This window comes from Planococcus citri, chromosome 5 (assembly GCF_950023065.1).
Source record: "Planococcus citri chromosome 5, ihPlaCitr1.1, whole genome shotgun sequence".
NCBI classification, from domain to species: domain Eukaryota; kingdom Metazoa; phylum Arthropoda; class Insecta; order Hemiptera; family Pseudococcidae; genus Planococcus; species Planococcus citri.
Genome location: NC_088681.1, coordinates 23,050,493 through 23,072,463, shown reverse-complemented (window position 1 = coordinate 23,072,463; position 21,971 = coordinate 23,050,493). Strand labels below are relative to the sequence as shown.

General features: G+C 34.6%; 1 protein-coding gene and 1 non-coding gene across 13 annotated transcripts in view; one reads left to right on the top strand and one right to left on the bottom strand.

The window, feature by feature from the left end:
- trol (terribly reduced optic lobes) overlaps positions 1-21,971 on the bottom strand; it is a 219,917-nt gene that overhangs the window by 22,546 nt on the left and 175,400 nt on the right. For 11 of the 12 annotated variants that reach the window (XM_065365961.1, XM_065365963.1, XM_065365966.1 and 8 more), the window contains 27 exons: positions 20,776-20,898; positions 20,504-20,697; positions 20,203-20,418; positions 20,000-20,137; positions 19,761-19,922; positions 19,439-19,671; positions 19,213-19,360; positions 18,975-19,126; positions 18,712-18,854; positions 18,564-18,622; positions 8,351-8,491; positions 8,119-8,262; positions 7,897-8,040; positions 7,613-7,818; positions 7,298-7,523; positions 7,060-7,221; positions 6,778-6,968; positions 6,561-6,690; positions 6,334-6,489; positions 5,980-6,243; positions 5,120-5,276; positions 3,079-3,396; positions 2,671-2,811; positions 2,426-2,586; positions 2,162-2,342; positions 1,720-1,871; positions 36-159 (listed from right to left, as the gene is read on the bottom strand). In XM_065365961.1, the coding sequence (XP_065222033.1) occupies positions 36-159; positions 1,720-1,871; positions 2,162-2,342; positions 2,426-2,586; positions 2,671-2,811; positions 3,079-3,396; positions 5,120-5,276; positions 5,980-6,243; positions 6,334-6,489; positions 6,561-6,690; positions 6,778-6,968; positions 7,060-7,221; positions 7,298-7,523; positions 7,613-7,818; positions 7,897-8,040; positions 8,119-8,262; positions 8,351-8,491; positions 18,564-18,622; positions 18,712-18,854; positions 18,975-19,126; positions 19,213-19,360; positions 19,439-19,671; positions 19,761-19,922; positions 20,000-20,137; positions 20,203-20,418; positions 20,504-20,697; positions 20,776-20,898 (4,566 nt within the window). The remainder of the gene's footprint in view (positions 1-35; positions 160-1,719; positions 1,872-2,161; positions 2,343-2,425; positions 2,587-2,670; positions 2,812-3,078; positions 3,397-5,119; positions 5,277-5,979; positions 6,244-6,333; positions 6,490-6,560; positions 6,691-6,777; positions 6,969-7,059; positions 7,222-7,297; positions 7,524-7,612; positions 7,819-7,896; positions 8,041-8,118; positions 8,263-8,350; positions 8,492-18,563; positions 18,623-18,711; positions 18,855-18,974; positions 19,127-19,212; positions 19,361-19,438; positions 19,672-19,760; positions 19,923-19,999; positions 20,138-20,202; positions 20,419-20,503; positions 20,698-20,775; positions 20,899-21,971) is intronic. The other variant, XM_065365967.1, reaches the window with a different exon arrangement.
- LOC135849564 (U2 spliceosomal RNA) lies at positions 10,626-10,817 on the top strand. Its single transcript, XR_010559579.1, has one exon. It is a non-coding gene; the product is annotated as a U2 spliceosomal RNA (small nuclear RNA).

Sequence of the window (21,971 nt, the reverse complement as noted above, 5' to 3'; positions counted from 1 at the left end):
ATCATGATTATCACTGTATTACTGGCAATACGTACCATTTACATAAACGACAATCTCTTGGCTATCGTAACCGACCGAATTATTGGCTCGGCAATAGTAAATTCCTTCGTCAGATTTTCTCACAGATTGAATATTGAATACGGTATTTCTAAGTCCACTCTGAGTTACAAAAAATATCGACAAAAATTATTAACATGAAATTCACCGACGAATCCAAGGCTCGTACTTGCTAAATTTTTTCCCCCCAAAAAATAGTAACTCAAGTTAGCAGAAAAGCTCAGAAAAGTAACCAAAAAAGATTTCGACAATTTTAGTATTTTTTGGGAATTTCGCAAAAAAAATGATACCTACTTATCAGCAATTTTGGACAGATTTTGGGAAAATGAGACTGAAATTTTCTAAAAACAAAATTTAGCAATTTTGCGAAGAAGCGAAAATTTTTGACGATTCTTGGCAAAAAGTAGACTGATAATTTTAGTAGAGAGAAAGGTTTTTTTTGGCAATTTCTTTTTAAAAAAGTGAATTTTCTGGGACTTTATGCAAAGAAACAACAATTTTTAGCTATTTTGCTAACAGAGATTTCTTTTGCCAATTTTTGAAAAAGCGAGAATTTTTGACAATTTTTGACAAAAATCAGGATTATATTGGGAATCATTGGAAAAAGTGATACTGTTTAAAACTTTTCAGCAATTTCTGGCAAAAAAGTACACTTTTGAGCAATTTTCTTTAAAAAGTGGATTTTTTGAGACTTACATCCGAGAAAACAACAATTTTATTTTGAGCCATTTTGCTAACAGAAATTTTTTTGACAATTTTTTGCAAAAATTAGGATTATTGGGAATCATTGGCAAAAAGTAATACTGTTAACGTTTCAGCAATTTCTGGCAAAAAAAGTACGTACATTTTTGAGCAATTTTTCTAAAAAAGTGAATTTTCTGGGACTTTATCCAAGAAAACAACAATTTTTATCCATTTTGCTAACAGAGATTTTTCTGCCAATTTTTGAAAAAGCGAGAATTTTTGACAATTTTTGGCAAAAATCAGGATTATTTGGAATCATTGGCAAAAAGTGATACAGTTTACTATTCAGCAATTTCTGGCAAAAAAAGTGAGACCTTTGGGAATTTCTTGAGAAAAAAGTGGTTGACAATTTCGCTAAAAAACGAAAATTCTTGTCAAAAAGCAATACTTTGACAATTTCAGCTTGATGAGCACTAAGAGGCCAAAAAATACTTGTTTGCAATTTCTGTCAAAAATGCAACACTTTGGAATTTTCTTCATAAAAACGATAATTTTCAGTTATTTTACAAAGAATACAGAAGTTTTGACATTTTTTTTAGCAAAAAGCAAGACTTTGATCATTTTAGAAAACAAAAATTCCTTTTGGGAATTCCTGACAAAAAAGCTAGACTTTTCAAAACTTTTTTGAAAAAATGAGATTTTTTGAAATTTTTATAACAATTTTACTATAAAGCGAATTTTTTGTAAATTCGTTGCAAAAAGTGAAATTTTGACAATTTTAGCAAAAATCAGGACATTTTGGGAAGTATTTAGCAAAATAGTTATACTTTTTGGTAATTTTTGTTGACAATCTATGGTTAAAAAAACCGATAGGTAAGTATTTCAGAGTATTTTAGGAAAATAACAGGAACTTAATACTTGAAAAGTAACCGGAGTAAGTACAAGCCCAGTGAATTAGCCAATCTGCTCTAATTATACCTTTCTATTATTAGCATACGATCCAGGCGATCTTCCGAATTCAACCGTAGGAACCGGTACACCGGAAGCTTCGCAGCTCACAGAAAGTGATTGACCAGCAAACAGCGTCACTGAACCAGTTGGAACTAAAGATACTCTAGGCGCTGATTGTTCTGTAAATGAAAAAACATGTTAGGCATTCGATACCTATTTGCACATCCAACTAGATAGGTTTAATAAGAAACACAGCTCAATCAATGATATTCGTACCAAGTTTTAAATCCATAACAACAAAATCTTTGCAAGCGAGAAGGAAAATAATGAAATATTACAATCATATAATAATCGATAGTCAAATTATCATTATTTCCGTACATTTCAGAAAAATGTAGTCTTAAAAAATATCAACTATTAGGCTATTACAATACTACTTAATCGCATGATTATTTAAATTTCTTCTCACCTCCAACAGTAAGATAGACTCTTTGACTAACGTAAGTTCGGTTATCGTACGCAGTACACACGTAGGTACCAGTATCGCTGGTCTGTGCGTTGATCACGACTAAATTACCGTTACCATCGTCAACAGATCTGGCCGGAGGTAGTATGCCGTCTTCTTTAGACCATTTAACAATAACATATTGCTAAAAAAAATTTAAAAGTAGGTATCATAAATTAGTAAATAAAACCTATTATTGCAAATTTCGTTATTGAAGGATAAAAGTACCCCAGTAAATGCGGATTGCGCTCTACAGTTGTATCGGATTGTAGTTCCAAGGGCTACGATTTGAATAGCAGGTTCTCGAATCACGACGACAATCGAAGGCTTCGGTTGATTCGGTTCAGTTGAAGTGGATGGTTCGGTATCAGGTGTACTCCCTGGACCACCTAAACAATCGTCATTTATTCACTTTAGCAATCTAGTCAACTGGAATATCTACTGCGTAAAAAAAAAAACCATTAAACGAGTACCAGGACAGTTTAATTCGTCAGTTCTGTCTCTGCAATCTGCGAATCCGTCGCATCTACGTTGGAACGGTATACAATGGCCATCTCTACATTCGTATTCGTCAGGGTTACATCTGACCGGTCTAGGTGTTAGAGTTGGCGTATCTGAACAAAAATCAAAACAATACGTTAAAACATACTAAAATACTCAATACGAAGACATCACACGATATAAACGACGCGTCCACAAACGCTGTGCCAATTTCCCCAATAGCTTATAAGGACGAACACAATGACGATACTATATATTCAGCGACGCGAAATATACACAAGAGAGTACGCGGTACGTTCACAAATACAGAGAGCTCCATTTCCAACACATAAACCCGATCATCTACAGCCCATTATTTTAAATCGTCTGTGATACGAAACCTGGAAATATCTTGGCGTTTATCGTGCCGAATATTAATCCGTTTTCATCGACGACTTGACAAATGATGAATTGCAAATTCGGCTCGATTACTATTTGAACGCTTTTCTGTCCTTCCAATTTCGTATAAGTGATCTGACTCATAAGTAAATCGGTCGTGTCCTTGAGCAGTATCTCGTTATTAGTGGTGTAATTTTTCACAAAACGTATAAACAATCTCTCTGAACTCTCGTACGAGCAAGTAAACGTAACTCTGGAGCCGATTGGTCGAATTATCTTTAAGGGCGATAATTTGATATTCAGCAGAACGCCGACGCTGTCTGAGTATCACATATACACAATATTGTACTTAGAATAATTAATAATCTTATACAATATATATGTGCAATCGCCGTTAATTCGGTACTCGAAAAATTTTCAGTTACCTTAACGTACCTACCTATACAGAGAATCTAAACTGTCATAAAGGAACTTGTCAGCAAAATAGGAACCCCCCCCCCCCCAAGGCTCCAGAACAGTTCGAAACGCTTCAAACCCGTTCCAAATCGATTTGACATAAATAAGAAATAGGATTGTATATTCCAAATTTCAGCTTACTAGGTCAATTAGGTAAAATTTTGATTTTTTTCTCACGATAGCCCAAATTTGATTTTCAATAATTTACTGAAAATCAAAAAGAAAATATATACTTATACTTATTAGCATCTGAAACTTTGGCTGGTGATAAATTTTTGCATGCTCTTTCGATCTAGCTTTGTCCAGTTAGAAAATTGTTATGCGAGTTGAAAAACCTCATAAATTAGAAATCAAAATCTGCGACTTCGACTGATCTATCAATCAAAATTCAAAATGGTCACAATTTTGTCAACAAGGGTTTGAATTAGGATGCAGAATGAATTTCGACATTTCAACTTCGTTTGGTAAAATTTTATGGAAACTTGAAAGTTTCAAAAATCTGCTGGAGGCTCCAGCAATTTCCAAAAAGTCGCTGGAGGCTCCAAAACGACTTGAAATCACCTCCAATCGACTTGATGGCGAGTTGAAATTAAAATGCAAAATCAATTTTGATTTTCCAGCTTTATTTTGTGAGAATTTCATATTCCAAAAATCGGCTGGAGGCTCCAGGAATTTCCAAAAAGTCGCTGGAGGCTCCAAAACGGCTTAAAATCACCTCCAATCGACTTGATGGCAAGTTGAAATTGAAATACAAAATCAATTTTGATTTTCCAGCTTCATTTGGTAAAATTTTATGAAAATTTCATATTCCAAAAATCGGCTGGAGGTTCCAAAATGATTTGAAAACAACTGCAGTCAATTTAATAGCGTTTTAAAATTAGAAAGCAGGATGAATCTTGGCTTCACACCTTCATTTGGTAAAATTTTGTGGAAATTTCAAGTTTCAAAAATCCGCTGGAGGCTCCAGAACAGCTCGAGAAACCGTTTCCAGTCGATTTGGCAGGTCGAAAATAGGGTACACACCCAAAATTTCAGCTTTCTAGGTCAATTTAGTAAAATTTTGATTTTTTTTCTTATTTTTGGCCCAAATTTGACTTTCAAAAATTCACCAAAATTCGAATAATGCACTTTAACAATTGAAATTGCGGCTGATGATAGGTATAATTTTATATGTCCTTTCGATATAGCTTTGTTCAATACAAAAATTGCGCAACGCAAGTAGAGGTACTTAACTTCCACGTTAGAAATCAAAATCTGCAATTCCGATTCACCCGTCAGTCAAAATGGTCGCCATTTTGTTACTAAGCCCAACTTTTTTTTCGGAAAGTTTGTTTTAAATGCCCCCCTCAGGAATTAGAATGACCACATGAAGAAAAAATGTATCCCAGAAGATCGGTGAGGGTGAGGGGGACGCAGAAAGAGATTTTTTACGAAAAACCCAGTTGTCACTTGTCAGATGCCTGCTGATAAAGATACCACCAACCTCGATTTTCGAATAAAATTTTTCACCGCATTACAAGACTGCAAAATATGCGAGGAAAAAATTGCAATTAAAATTAAACATATCATGAGTTGGATTATAATTACCTTCGCAATAGTTGCCTGAATATCCTGGCAAACATTTGCAACTTATTTGGGCATTCGGACCTAGTGAACAACTTTCTTCGCGTCCATTACACGGGCATTTTCGGCACTGTTTTCCTTGGTTAGTGATGTCATCGAGGTAATATCCGGTTTGACAGCTCTACAAAAAAATATATCATTGTAAAAGACCGATACATAAAACTCACATATGTATGTACTTTTTCGCGTACTATTTCAACAAAAAATCTTCCATTTTTTTCCACTTAGATTTACACATGCGACCAAAAAAGCAACAAAGCCTGAGCAAAAGATTTTAAACAGAAAAAATTGACCAAAAAACCTAAAAAAGAAGAGCTTTTTGGAAATTTTTGGCAGAAAAACGACAATTATCAGCCAGTTTGCTAAAAAGCAAAAATTTTTGCCAATTTTTGAAAAAGCGAGCATTTTTGACAATTTTTTGCAAAAAAAATTATTCTTTTTGGCAGTTTTTGTAAAAAAAAAAAAAAAAAAAAAAAACAGATTTTGGACAATTTTTGGAAAAAAATGGGACTTTTTTGAATTTTTTATCAAAAAAAAACAATTTTTAGCCTATTGCTGAAAAGCAACATTTTTTTGCAATTTTTGTCAAAAAAGCAAAACTTGTTGCAATTTTTTGTTTTTGTTGTTTTTTTTTTAAATTGAAACTCTTGGGTAATTTTTGAGAAAAAAAGGTAAGTGTTTAGCAATTTTGCTACAAAAGCGAGAATTATTGCTATTTTTCGGCAAATAGCAAGACTGACAATTCTGGAAAAACTCTGGCTTATTTGGAACTATTGACTTAAAAATTATCAGCACTTATACTAGAAAACCGCAGCGAAACTTACTTCGCAAGACAATCCTCTATACCCAGTCGGGCAACGACAGCTTTCAACTTGAGTAGCTCTAACATTGGTGAATGGCTGAGATACAGCTGTATCCATACTGACGTCACTTATGAATACGTAAGACGTTTGAGATCTGAACGAAGTGCGAATAAGAATAGCGTCGATGGAAGACAACACCCTCAATAAATCAGCTCTACTAGCTCTTCGGCTACCCGTTGTCGTAAGACGCGTGAATTCGTTTTCTTCCAATTTTGCGCTTCTAGTCTGAAATCAAATCCACGCACAAGTTATATCCATAGCAAAATGCCACAGTCATCGTCGTCGTCAATCAATCATGCTGGCACGAATACTAACCGCAGGCACTCCTGGCCCCATTGAAACCCCGCTGGTCCAGAATAAGTTCACACCATCGCCACCGTAAATGATTAAATCGATATCGTTGAAAGGGACAGCGTCGGAAGGTCCCGAATATCCTTGAGTCCATGTTAAATTACCGCCATACGAAGATAACTGAAATTTAATATTTTATTAGCATTTTAAATCGAGCTGATTTTAGTCGAAAATTGTCATCATCGAGTTACCTTATTTCCAGTGAATTGAGATGGCAAAGACCAATAAAGACGTTGTCCTCGAGCGATCGTGTAATCGAATCCGATTTTATTCTGAGCGATATCCAAGTCGAATCGAGAAACAGGGAAAGGCCTTCGATCTCTACATATAATCAACAACAGCAGAAAAATACTGGTCAACACGTTTCATCTCTATAATTCGACAACTCGACTTTAAATCTGTACTTACGGCAGTGATAACGTGAATCCGTGATTACCATCGAGAATAGGCATCGGAATTTGCGTAACGAATAAATTCGAAGACTGGCACTGATTGGTTAAACCGGAACACCAACACTCTAGACATCCTGCGCGATGAGATTCTTGTAAATCGAAAGTTCCTGGCCGGCAGGTACCGCAATTGTTTTCAATCACGTTCGGCTAAAACACGCCAAATAAATCATCAATCAACTCGGACCTTTACACGAGCTCCTAAATGAGAGGAAAATGTGACCAGTGCGGCACAGCTTACTTTACAATTACACGGACAACCTTGCTGTGAAATACCTCGAGGATCGCAATTACAATAATTTGGTTCGGTAACAGGACGGCAAGCTTCGCCGGATTTCGGATTACCGGTGTAACCCGGTTGGCAAGTGCCGCAATCTGGACCGGTGGTAAAGTTGGCGCAATTCTGCATAAAAATGGCAAGAATTTCATAAATTGGGGTAAAAAAATCGACTCATTGGCGAAGAATCAAATCCACCTACCAAACAAGTTCCGGTATCAGCGTCGCAATCTTGAGAATGTCCGAAACAATTGCAACGTTCGCATAAACCTAGATAAAGTCCTTGTTGAATACGAGTGTATCCAGCATCGCATTCTTGACACGATAATCCTCTGTATCCTGGAGGACATCTGCACTCTTCTACTTCGTAAGCTGGTCTCAAACCGGTATTTCGTTCTTCAGCCGTTTCCAAAACGACGCTTTGTAATCTGCATCGTAAAAAAATCACAAAATTTCGAGAATTAAATTCAAAATCTGGAAAATTAGCGTTCGTGTTCTCCAATTTTTCCATACGTACCCAACTTCCGAAGTGGTGGTGGTGTAAGTTGCTTTGATGAGAATATTGTTTAGTCCAGCTAAAGCCATTAGGAAATATTCCCTACCGGCTGGCTGGCCATCTTCTCGTTGCCAATATTGTTCGAATAATGGTACAGATACAGTTTCGAAACCATTTGGTTGTAATTCGCGGTCAGGTTTGAAATACAGTAGACGAATTTCGTTACCCTGCCAGTAAAGAAAGAAAAAATGATAAATCACGATCAATTTACTGAATAATAGGTAACTATATCGATCAATACATACGCTGATAATTTCGACATCGGGGGCATTATTTCTAGAGATCTGATCTCCTTGGAGTGGAACGTATCGAAGTGTGTAGTTGAGTACACCTCCATAACTGGTAACTTTATCGCCGAGGTAACGTTGAGGTAACAACCAATAATATACCTGAAAACCGAACAATTCGTTTTAAAAAAATTCCAAGTTTTGAACAAGTAAAGTAACTCGCGAAGAATAAATACGTACGCTTTGTTCTGAAGGTGAGAATGAACTATAAACGATTTCACGATCACTAGCACGAACTTCTAATCCTTCGGTAATGACTCTTTGAATATCTTGTCTGCGAACGATTTTGAAATCTTCGGTGTTTCTAATAAATGTAGTTGCAATCTAAACACAGAATAATACCGTTTTATAATTACCTTATTGTCATTATTTTTTCTAAAAGACGAGGTGAAATGATTTTAATACTACTTACCACTTGTCTATACCAACTAGAGCTTGAACAGCTGGACGTAACTCCCATACAGAAACAACTGATGCAACCGTATGGATTGGTGGAAGCTAAATGGAATGAATTTGATCTACATCGGTCGCAACGTTCACCAGTGACAAATGGCTGAAAAATTACACTAGCTTGAAAATTTCGCCAATGATAAGTAGTTTACAACAACTCATCAATAGTAATGAAAATACTCAAAAAAATTAAGGTAGCCTATGCCCTATGACATCAATGACATCCAAGGGGAAAATACTGGATCTGATCAGATCTGGTCAAATCCAATCAGTTCAGGTCCCCTCCATTGGGTCTGATCGCTTGATCAGATCCCTTCTGATATAACGAGAGAACCTCTCGAGGTGTCTGCTTCCGATTTGAACGAAACCACGATTTTTGTAAAGGGCAGGGTTCGAAACTCCCATAGCTAGCTAGAATTTCAACTGTCCAATTTGATTTTCCAATTTTTGACGATTTATGCTTTTTCAAAAAAAAAAAAAATGCACGCTTATTCAGTAAAAATTATGGAAATTTATCCCGTGGTGCTGAGAATGTTTTTGAAATTGTTTGATTTCTGTTCATCTCGTTTTATTATTACCTATTATTTTTTTTTTCAATTCTGTAAATTGTCTTGTTTTTTCACGTTAGAATTTTATATGTAAGTATGTATGCTCTTTTCCAAGATGATGTAAAATTTTTGAATGATTAAAAATCTTTAAAATTTCAGATTTTAGATTTTTTTCGAGCAATTTTCAAAGGTTAAAAATTAAAATCAATTTTCATTATTTTTAGTGTTGTTTTAGAACTTAGAAGTGAAGCGTGTTGTTTTTCTGGTTTGAAATAGTTCCTGAAATTCTCCGAGGTTTTATTTTGTAATTTTGTAATTTTAATATACTTATTTTTAAAAAAATCATGTTACAATGTGGGTTTTTTGAAGTTTGTTTTAATTTTTTTTAATTCATTAGGTAGTTCGTGATATTTTAAAAGTTTGATATCAAGAGTTTCTTTATGGAATTATTATTGATAATTTCTAAATGAAATATTTACTTATTACGGTTTCAGTATTTTAATTTTGGAACAGATAATTGTTTATTATTGTAACGTTGTTAAATAACGTGTTGTTTTTTTTAAATTTTTGAGTAGCCTATTGGTATGAAAATTGTAATTTTTATGCAACTTTTTTAAAAAATGAACTAACAAAAGTGAATTAGTATTTTATTTGAATTTCAGTTGCATTAAAAATGATATTTTTTTTTTTTTTTTGAATTTTGTTTTATGTATGAACTTAGTTGGCACGAAAGTAATTAAGTAGGTAGGTACTCTAGGTAGATGGATACATACAAGATAGATAGGTACGCTGAAATTCTCCGAGGTTTTTTTTTGTAATTTTGTAATTTTTAATATATTTAAAAAAAATAATGTTACAATGTGTGTTTTTTAAAGTTTGTTTTAATTTTTTTTAATTCATTAGTTCGTGATATTTTAAAAGTTTGATATCAAGAGTTTCTTTATCGAATTATTATTGATAATTTCTAAATGAAATATTTACTTATTACGGTTTCAGTATTTAATTTTGGAACAGATAATTGTTTATTATTATAACGTTGTTAAATAACGTGTTTTTTTAAATTTGTGAGTAGCCTATTGGTATGAAAATTGTAAATTTTATGCAACTTTTTTTTTTAAATGAACTAACAAAAGTGAATTAGTATTTTATTTGAATTTCAGTTGCATTAAAAATGATTTTTTTTTGAATTTTGTTTTATGTACATATTCATATTATATTTTTAATGAAAAACTTTCTTTGGGGTATCCGATATTTCTGGGCACCCGGTAGATAGATAGATTAATAATATTAAAAGTGAATTATTGATTTCAATTCTAGTTGGTAGGTACCGATTTGATTCAAAAACGAATTTATTTTTGATTATTACTGTGATTTGTTCTTACAGTGATAAATAGGTGTTTTAAATTTTTTTTCGGTGCAAAATTTTCAAAATTTTCGAACAGACGTTTTAAAAATTAAAGAAAGGTAGGTTCCGGTGTGTTTGATGAATGATGATCAAAGAAATGAATTAAGATTGTAAAGTTGTTTTTAACGCGTTTTTCGTTGGTGAAACGAGTTGACTGTACTTACTATGTACCTAGTACATGGTACGTTGCTACATTATTGTATGTACAACTGTACCGTTTTGCTACTCGCAGATAAAGTGTTGCACCAAGTTGCATAAAAGCAGAAAGTTTACAACTTTCAGGTATCGCTTCTCGGCCTTTTGGCTAAGATCAAAGTGTAGTATCTGTTCTTATCAGCTTAACATCTGATACGAATTCCATTGGGATTCCAGAATGTTAAACTTATTTTTGGAACCGGGCGGATGGATGGGGCTTGCTCCTCCTCTGCCACGGGTCGACCCGGTATTGCAGTACCTCCGGGACCGGCCCACACTTATTACAACTCACATTAAAATAAAATTTTAAAAGTCGGTTTTCAGTCAGACTATGGGAGAACTTTGATTAATCAACAATCGAAAGCATGTTCCAACGGAACAAAGGACTTCTTAGTTCTTTGCTTTCAAAAACAAAGGATTGGCGAAATTATAAAGATGTACCTAGGTAACTTTATTTACAAAAATTCAATATGTTATCGATGTCGATATTTTTTTCAATTAAGATTTTAAAAATAGTACAGCATTTCGACTATCTGCTTGAATTTAGTACAAGCTGTCTAACAAGTAGGACAAGGTGCTACTTCGGGTAGGACTCTTTTTTTTGATGTTTCAATATTTGGAGAAAGAGAAAGAAGTGCTTGAATTTCAGCATGTTTTGGCGTCATAATTGTTTATATTTTCCAACAGAATTGCAGGAAATCAAAATTCTTCGACAAGAGAACAATAGAAAATTGTATACAAAGTTTGACAAAGGAAATTCTAAAAAAAAGCAGAACTGTAGTGGCAATTTTGGCAGAAAACATTTTTTTTGGCAATGTTGCAAAAAAAAATTGACTAGATTAAGCAATTTTGAAAAAAATTAACTTTTTAGATGCTTCGGTAAGAAAAAGCAGAAATAGCTCAAGAATTTTGACAAAAAATAGGATTTTCAGATAAAGAACGTTTTTACAACATGGACAAAAAAACGGTCTTTAGGAGATAATCTCCGCAAAAAATACTTTCCGACAATTTTTGATTTTTCAAATTTTTGCAAAAAATTTGTAGGTCCGTGAAACTTGGACCACTTTTGGCCGTCAGGGGTGCCAACATGACCTGCCATTTTTTTTTTCAAAATCTGGGTTGCCAAAGGCCGATAATCGAAATTTCTCTAAATTAATTTTTTCGTTTTTTCTGAATTTCGCACCAAAAATGTCGCAAAAACTACTAAGAATGAATTATTAATATAAAATAATTTTTTCAAAAAACTTGTTCAAGGTGACAAGAGTTGATTTTTCCAGATTAAGCCTCATTCAAATTTCAATAAAATGGCACTAATCCTCCAAATGTGGGCTGACTGCCCTAAAAATTCGCATATTGACTCTCCAGAACATACTTTTCAGGAAAATCACAAAAAAAAATTTTTCAGTCTTTTTTTGTAGGTACTCTATTTTTTAACCTTGAATTTAGGGTCAAAAGAATCGTTCGCGAACGTTTTTACCGCCGTAGGCAGATTCTACACTCTGAGTACTACCAATATCCATAAAAAAAATCGATTTTTTGGACACTAACCTGATGTTCTTGTGACATATCACAAATAAGAATTTCTGAAATTTCGAGCAAATATTTTGGCCAAAAACAAATTTTTTGGTAGGTTTAGCAGAACATGAGACTTTTTAGATAATTTACGCAAAAATCAATACATTTGGGTGTTTTTGTAAAAAAGGAAGCAATTTCGGCAAAAAATACATTTTTTGACAGTTTTAGCAAAAATTGTGTTTTTTGGCAATTTAATTTTTTTTTGACAATTTTGGCAGTTTTGACAAAAATTAGGGTTTTTTGACAACTTTGGCATATATTGTGGTTTTTTTACAGTTTTGGCAAAAATTAGGTTTTTTGACAAAATTGGCAAAAAAAAGGGTTTTTTAAACAATTTTGGCAAAAAGTTTGGCTTTTTTGACAATTTTGGCAATTTTGGGAAAAATTAGGTTTTTTTGACAATTTTGGCATAAACTATGCTTTTTTTCCAAATTTGGCAAAAATTTGTTATTTTTGAAAATTTTTTGGCAAAAATTAGGGTTTGGCAAAAATCAGAGTTTTTTGAAAATTTTGGCATACATCAAGTTTTATTTTGACAATTTCGGCAAAAATAAGGTTTTTTTGGCAATTGTGGCAAAAATTAGGTTTTTTGACAATAAGTGGCAAAAATTAGTTTTTTTAAACAATTTTGGCAAAAATTAGGGGTTTTTTCTGTTTTTTTGACAATTTTGACAAAAATAGAATAAACGAATAAAGAAATAATATGTTTTCACATTTTTGAGAATTTTATCAAAAAAAAAATGTACTTGAGAGGTTTTGATAAAAATGAAAACTTTGACAACTTTTGGAAAAACAGGGCAGCATTATCACAATTTTCGAAAAATTCGGACTTTTCAGTAGTTTGAACTAAAAGTGAGATTTTCTGGCTATTTTGGCAAAATTGGAACTTTCTCACAATTTGACAAAAAAAAAAAAAAAAAAAAAATACTTAGAATTATTTGACAAAAGAAGAATTTTTTGACATTTTTTATTTTCAGAACTTGTTTTTTTTTTGCTATCATAGACAAAAAAACTACACCTTTTTTTTGGCGATTTTAACAAAAAAATAAATTCTTTTGAGCAATTTCGCAAACACCGAACATACGTATTTAGCAAGATTTTTTATGCAATTAGGGCAAAAATTAACACTTATTACATTTTTTGGCAAAAAACAAGACTATCTTTGCAGTTTTTACAAAAAAGTAGGCCAAAAGCAAAATAGGAGGACACACGAGCAAAATTAACCCCCCCCCAATCGGAATTTTGCAATTTCGAGTAATATTTGGGCAACTAAAAATCGAGTTGTGGCTTATTCTCGTCTGGTTTCAGGAGTTTATCCACGTTTCAACTGATTTCAAAGTGGCCATCTCGAGTGTATTTTAAAGCAATTTATATGTTTGAATAAAAACGCATTCAAAGTGTCCGTCTCCGTACTGTCCGTCTGTAGGTTGTTACATATGCTACGATATGATAGATGGCGACACCGTCAATTAGTTTAGTTTATCTTATAGCTCATGATGTCAAGATGATTTTATTCGAATATACTCTTAATGAATTCTTATATGTTATTATAAACACGTAACATGGTGTCAGAAGTGATAACTTGAATTTTTGAACATTTTTAATCTACTTGTGATCTACTTCATCACAACAATTAACATGGCTGAATTTACATCCTCGTTTAAACCTCCAGAACCATTATCCGATCCCTCCACATGGCGTTCGTGGAAACAACAATTCGATCTTTTCTTAATTGCTACGGAAAAGGATGCCAAATCTGATAAAGTGAAAGTTGCAACGCTAGTTACAGCTCTGGGCAAACAGTACATCGATGTCTACAATTCCTTCACCTTTACTACTACAACAGAAAATGCCACGACTACAACTACATCTCCGAAATACGACGATGTTTTGAAGAAATTCGATGAATATTTCGAGCCCACAACGAGTACTGTATACTGGCGTTATAAGTTCTTCACCCGAAAACAGTCTCCAGATGAACCTATTGACAAGTTTGTAACAGCTCTAAAAACTCTTGCATCGTATTGTGACTTCAAAGAAGGTGACTCTCTGATAAGAGATATGCTCATTCTCGGTATCAAGGATAAAAACGCTATGCAGAAACTGCTTGCAAGAGAAGACCTCACTCTAGATAAAACGGTAAAATTCCTGCGAGCCTATGAAACTAGCATCAACGAAACAAAAGAAATTACTGGCGAGACCTCCACTGATACCGGAGAATTTTCAAATGTGAATGCCGTGCGTAAACCATTCAAGAACTACGTAAACAAACAACAACCACCAACAGCACCAGCAAATGTAAACAAACAACCTCCCTCTAAAATAGATTGTTATCGTTGTGGTAAATCTCACATATATGGTAAATGTCCGGCGTATGGAAAAAATTGCACGTTTTGTAATAAACCAAATCATTTCGCTGCTGTATGTAATGCTAAAAAGCGTCAATTGAACGTCCGAAACGTTACAACAGAGGCTGATAATGATAACGATTCAGATTCATCAGTAGACTTTAACGTTCGTGCTTTAAAATTGTCAAAGCTTTCTCATGACGAATGTGACAAAACCTTTACGGAAGACATACTGGTAAATGATGCTGTTAAAGTATCTTTCAAACTCGATTCTGCAGCTGATGTTACAACTATAGGAGAATCAGCGTTTTCCCAACTGAGCAACATTCGTCTTCATCGAACGAAAGTAAGATTAGAACCATATCAAAGTGAAAAAGTTACTCCTATCGGCTATTTTACAGCCACATTATCATATAAAAATCGTACAACAAAGGAACGTATATTCGTTATCAAGGAACTACAAGCAAAAGCTACACCATTACTAAGTTCGTCAGCCTGCGTTGAACTAGGACTAATAAAACGTACGTATTCTACCTCCCAAAATACTACGATGCCGTTAACAAAAGATATCATTTTTCAAAAATACGATTCTGTATTTTCTAAAAGTGAATCAAGATTGCCCTTCGAATATTCTATACAGTTATCAGACGATGCCGTTCCTACCGTCCATCCGATCAGAAATATACCTAGAATGATTCGTGATCAAGTCAAGGCAGAATTAGACCATCTCGTTGCAACAAAGGTTTTAGAACCAGTTGATGGCCCAACAGAATGGGTGCATCCCATGATTATTATCAAAAAAAATGATAAAATAAAAATTGGAATGGATCCTCGTTCTCTCAATCCGTTCGTGAAACGTCATCACTACAAGCTGAACACGTTCGATGATATCAGTGCCGATTTAGCCAACTGTACTCACTTCACCGTTGCTGATGCTTCCTTCGCATTCTCACAAATGCCAGTTTCCAAAGAAACATCTGATATTCTAGTAATAGGAACACCATGGGGCCGATTCCGATACTTGGTCTTACCATATGGATTAGTTAGTAGTGCCGAAGTATACCAGGCTGATATGGATAAGATTATTGAAGGTTTGAAAAATGTACGTGGATATATTGACGATTTTATCATTTATGGCAGAAATAAAAAAGAACATGACGAAGCTCTCATCGCATTCCTAGAACGAGCAAAGCAGTTTAATCTGACCTTATCAAAACAAAAATTCCATTTTTGTCAGAAAGAGTTAAAGTTCCTTGGTCACATAATTAGTGATAAAGGAGTTAGTGCTAATCCAGAGAAAATTGCTGCCATTACGGAATTCCCACAGCCCATGTCTAAGGAGCAACTCAAAACATTCATCGGTATGACTACCTACCTCGCTAAATTCTTACCAAATCTCTCTGATAAAACAAAAATATTGCGTGATCTTACATCAGAAAGAAACGAATTTGTTTGGACTGATAAACATACAAAGACGTTCGAAGATATCAAGAAATTAATTTGTACTACTCCAGTACTGAATTACTTTGACCCAAAAAAGCAATCAGTCGTTTCTGTAGATGCCAGCAGATATGGACTTGGGTTTGTTTTACTACAAGATTCAAAACCAGTTGCCTATGCCTCCGCTCGCCTTACGGATACACAGCAACGATATAGCCAAATAGAAAAAGAAGCACTAGCTATAGTGGCTGGAATTAAACGATTTCATTACTATGTATATGGAGCTAATTTTATCGTGGAAACTGACCACAAACCTTTGCTGTCCATATTTAAAAAACCTATCGATGAATTATCTCCGAGATTGCAACGTTTAGTGCTCAAAACATTGCCCTACCGATTCGAGTTAATTTATAAACCTGGAAAACAACTAATTTTGGCTGATGCACTCTCCAGAGCTCCGATAAATACTACTGTCAACATTGGAAAACTTGACTACGAAAATCTGCGTTTAAACTCCTTATCAATGACTTCACCTCAGCAAAATACTCTGAAGAATGCGTCCCTTGCCGATCCCCTCCTCCGAAAATTACGTCACTATATCAGAAACGGATTTCCTCACTACAAATCCGATCTACCTCAAGAACTGCACTTCGCATACAATTTTCAACATGAATTAAGTGAACAAAACGATGTCATCTTTAAAGATAACCGCATTTTTGTACCTCAAACACTTTGAGAACAATACCTTTCAGTTGTTCACAATGCGCATCAAGGTATACAATCATGCGTAAGAAAAGCTAGGAAAAGCTTTTATTGGCCTGGCATGGCGAACGACATAAAGAAATATGTTTCTGCCTGTGAAACATGTTGTTCAACGATCTCAGCTCAACCTAAAACGAAGATGATCCATCGTCAGCTACCTGAATTGCCATTCTCGGAAGTAGCAGTAGACTTCATGCACGTTGGTAAAGACCTGTACCTTGTATTGGTTGATATATTTTCAAAATACATCGAACTACGTAAATTGCCGAGTAACAGCACAGCTGATCAAGTAATTCGAGTTTTAAAAACCATATTCTATACCCATGGACTTCCTCAAAAATTATACAGTGATAATGGGCCTCCATTCACCTCAACTACGTTTTTAAAATTCCTTGAGTCGATTTCCTGCACACCAGTAACATCCAGCCCACTTTATTCACAATCTAACGGACAAGTTGAAAGGGCCATTCAAACTGCAAAATCACTGATTACTAAGGCACGTAAAGATAATCGTGATGAAGGTCTAGCTATACTAGAATACAACACCACCGATAAAGAATCTACCTCAGCGCCGTCAACTATGTTAATGGGTAGATATCTTCGTACAAACATACCTATCCATAACGATTTACTTCGACCAAATTATTCTACATCGGCTCACTCAGATAAACTGAATGAACAGCAACAACGCTCATCCCAGCAATACTCGAAATCCACAAAGGCTGCACCTTCATTCGTTTTAAAGCAACCAGTATGGATTAAAATCGCTCACCGACATTGGGAAAAGGCTATTGTGACTGTAATTCACCCCCATGATTCCTACACGGTTTGTACAAACGATAATCAAACTTTCCGACGAAATGTTAAGTGGCTGAGACCTCGCATCAGCTCAAATTCGAATACGTTTTGCCCAGAACTCGACATTGATATCGAAGATTCCGTCGATACAGTCGCCGCTGAACAAAACTCTGCCGCTAAAGCATCACCTCACTCGTCACCGTCACCTATACTCAATCCTCCTGTTGACAAATCTAAAATTGTTACTCGTTCTGGTCGATCAGTAAAGAAACCGGAGAAATTGAACCTTTAATCGGACTTCGTTCCGTTATTATTCTACTCGTTATTGTACTCGTTATCTTTAATTTTTTTTTTTTTTATAAATTATTATTTTTAATTTTATTTTTAATTTTTTTTTAAAGAAAAGGGCATGTTACATATGCTACGATATGATAGATGGCGACACCGTCAATTAGTTTAGTTTATCTTATAGCTCATGATGTCAAGATGATTTTATTCGAATATACTCTTAATGAATTCTTATATGTTATTATAAACACGTAACATAGGTAAATTGGTTCTTCGACTTGATCCTTTATTATTAAAAAGATCAAGGATGAGCCACAAGTCGCTTTTTAGCAGCCCACGTAAATTTCACCATTTTCTGGAGAAATTTCGAGACTTTGGAAAAGTCGAAAATCGTGCTGAAGGCTCCAGAATGGCCAAAAATGGTGAAATAGGTACGGCTTGAGAGAGTTAATATTTAGTTTTAGGACTAATATCCATCATTTTTACTAAATAAGCATAAAAACTTTTATACAAAAAAAAAAAAAAAAAAAAAAATAGCATAAATGACATAAAAAGTCAATTTTGAAAATTGAAAAAAATCGAAAAATCGATCAGGACTGCTGAAATTTTAGTTATGGAGGTTTTAGATCATGCTCTTTTCAAACATCGTGGCACTGTTCAAATCGGAAGTGAACATCTTGAAAGGTTCCCTTGTTAGATCAAATCAGATTTCTCTTAGGTACTGGATCTGATCAGGTAGGTGCTACAATCATTTTCTGCTAAGGTACCTCATCAACTTATTATCTACACAAAAACGAAAAAAAAAATGGAGCTTACTTTACAATTACACGGTGGTCCAGTACTAAGATCAGCCGATCCATCCGGATTACAGAGTGCTGGAAATGAAAATAACTCGAATTAGTTTTTGGATCGAATTTCGATGAAAAATCAAAATCAACTACTCGTAAAACGAACTGAGTCTTACCTGGTTTACAATAATCGCCAGGAAGCAGAGGATTACCGGAGTAGCCAGGTGCACAACGTTCGCAACGTCTTCCTATATATCCAGGTGGACATTGACACGTGAGCTGTCTATCTGATGAATCCAGATAGCAAGTTCTTCCAAACCTATAACCACAAATAATCAGTAAAAATATGTAGTAAAATAATAATCTTCTCACCATTGGCACCTCACAAAGAGAGAGAAAATAAAGAGACGAAGTTACTCTACCAATGCCACGAACTTACTGATTTGTGGGGTTGCTCGATGGACAAGCACAAGGCTGGCACGGGATTCCTATGGCAGGATTTCCATAAGAACCTGGAGCACAATCGATTGGAGTCGGAACGCATCTTCCTATATAACCACCATCGGTACGAGTGTATCCGGAAGAGCAGCTCTGCACGAAAATAAATACATTTCTTCGTCAGTCGGTCGAATATCAGCGATCGATACGATCGAAAAAATAGTAACAAATGTAAGTACTTCGCAAGATAATCCAGTGTATCCGAGAGGACATGAGCATTGTTCAACATAGGCAGCTTGTCCTAGACCGTAATTCGAAGCAGATGCTGAATCTATATTGAAGTTGGAAATGACTGTATCGACGAGTCGCGAATCGGTGTACTGTAATCTGAAATCGAATGCAATACCGAGTAAGCAAATGAGACGAAGTAGGTATAAAATGTAAGCAAGATGGTGATCCTCTTACTTCAACACTATTTGATCAATGTTGACCAAAACCGTCATGATGTCTTCGCGAGTGGCTAACGTAGGTTTGATGATGGAAGGTTGGTCACCACCGGCATTATTGCCGTATCCTTCTTTGAACCAAGATCCGTAGAATAGACGAGCAGAAACTTGCTCGCTTCGAGTAGATATTAATTGAGTTCCGTTATTGGTGAAGTATTGAGTTCCGTTGTAGAATATTTTATTACCGCTTCCCTGAAAATTCACAAAACAAATTTTTACATCCAAATTGAAAAAAAAAACTGGTCCCATTTTCATTCATTATAGGTTTAAAGCGATCTAACCGAAATAATGATCACAGGTGTATCCAAGACTGAGCTTCCAGTATCGTATCGTATATTGTATCTAATATATCCGCCGTACGATTTCAATTGATTACCTCTGAATGCACTCAAGAAAGAGAAATAAGGATAAGTCGATTGACTCGGATCGAATAAACCTTGAACCTGCACACAAATCACACATTCGAGATTTAAATGGCAATTCAAACAACAAAATAGGTATCGAAATGGGTAAATCATACTCGGAAGCTGTTTTGGCCCAATATCGACGTTCTCAACTGAATTAATTCGTTCGGGTTGAAATTAATTTCACCGAATGCTGAACTATAAGATACACTAACATAAGATAACTGATTCAATTGAGTAATAGGAGGCTGTAACTGAAAACAAAACAAATCAATCACCCAAAAGTTACACTTTGATGATACGAATCGTGAATATTTACTTCGTATACGTATAAATTAGCGCTCTGGCAAACTGTCGTCGCTCCGAAACAGAAACAATTGATGCATTCTTCGCGATCACGTGCCAAATCATTGAACTGTCCGGGAGGACACTGAGGTCGAGCATATGGGCGAACAACCAGGATACAATTAGGATTAACGATAAGGAATCCTTTCGAGTTGATACCTTCGCAACTGTAAGCACCTGCATCTTGTGGCTAATGGCAAAAAAATTAATCAATTAAAGTACATTTACATTTTGTAAAATGTGCTGACATTTGCATGTTTGATTCGTTCACGTACTTCGATATTTGGACAAGTCAATACTCCGACGCCGTTGACACTGGTCGATGTGCATTTGCTTGGAACGTGTCCCCAATTCAGACGCCATACAACCAATGGTGTAGGTACACCGTAAACGGTACAAGTAATATTGAAGGTACCTCCTTGATCGATAGTAATCAGTGGTGGAGGTGGTTGTATCACTTCAACTTTCGCTGAAAAATAAATACCATCGCATGTAAGTGATTTTCAAGACAGCTTCTCGAGTATGAAGTCAACCAGGAAATACTTACCGCAACCAACTTCGTCCGTTCCATCGAAACAGTCGCTGTGGTCGTCGCACTGGAATGATTTAGGAATACATTGTTGAGTCACGTTACCGGTGCAATGGAATTCGTCGTATCGACAAGGTGATCCTGAATAAATAACAAACGTGGTATAATTAACCCAATGATCTGCTTTACAGAGTTTCAAATTTTCCAAAGTACAGGGCTTATACTCAATTTTTTCGAAAAAAATTAACAGCTCGAAAAAGTAACGAAAAAAGTGACAAAACATGAGTGAAACAATGACCAAAAAAACCAGAACATTTGAAATTTGAATTCTCTAGTTTTTAATTTGAATCTGGACTTTTTTACAACTTTTGGTAAACAAGCGAGACTTTTCGGCAAAAAAAGTAAAATTTTTAGAATTTCTGGCAAAAATGTTAAATTTTTTGCAAAAAGCGATACCTTGACAACTTTAGAAAGAGTTAAGGCTTTTTGGAAATCTTCGCCAAAAAGTGAGACTTTTTGAAAATTTTTGGAAAAAGTTGAATTTTCTGCACTTTAAATTTTCTCAATTTTTGGCAAAAATCAAGATCTAGACAATTCTTACAAAAAGCATGACTTTTTGGGAATATTGAGAGAAAAGTGATATATTTTAGCCATTTCTGGCAAAAAGCGAGACCTTCGGAAAATTCTTGAAAAATTTGCAAAAACGTTAGAATTTTTGAAGAAAAACAAGATTTTGACAGTCAAAAAATTACATTTTTTAGAAATCTTTGACAAAAAATCGAGACTTTAGGACAGTTTTTGAAAAAATGTCAAGCTACGGAATTTTCTTAAAATTGTGAACGTTTTCCGTCAAATGTGCCAAAAAAATCATTTTTTTTTTCAAAATCGCCAAAAATTTAAAATTGCAAAAAATTCAAATTGCTCGAAAATTGTTGAAGTTTTTGAAAAACTTCAATTTTTAGCCATTTTGCTAAGAAGAGAGAATTTTTGACAATTATTTGCAAAAAGCAAAAATTTGATATTTTTAAGAAAAAGAATGGTTTTATGGAAATTTTGACAAAAAAGTTGCAATTTTGAACAATTTTTAAAGCCTTTTTGAAATTTTTGGAAAAAATAAATTTTATACCAATTTTACTAAAAATCGAGTTTTTAAACATTTTTTTCAAAAAGCAAAACTTTGACAATCTTAGCAAAAAGCAGGACTTTTTGGAAAT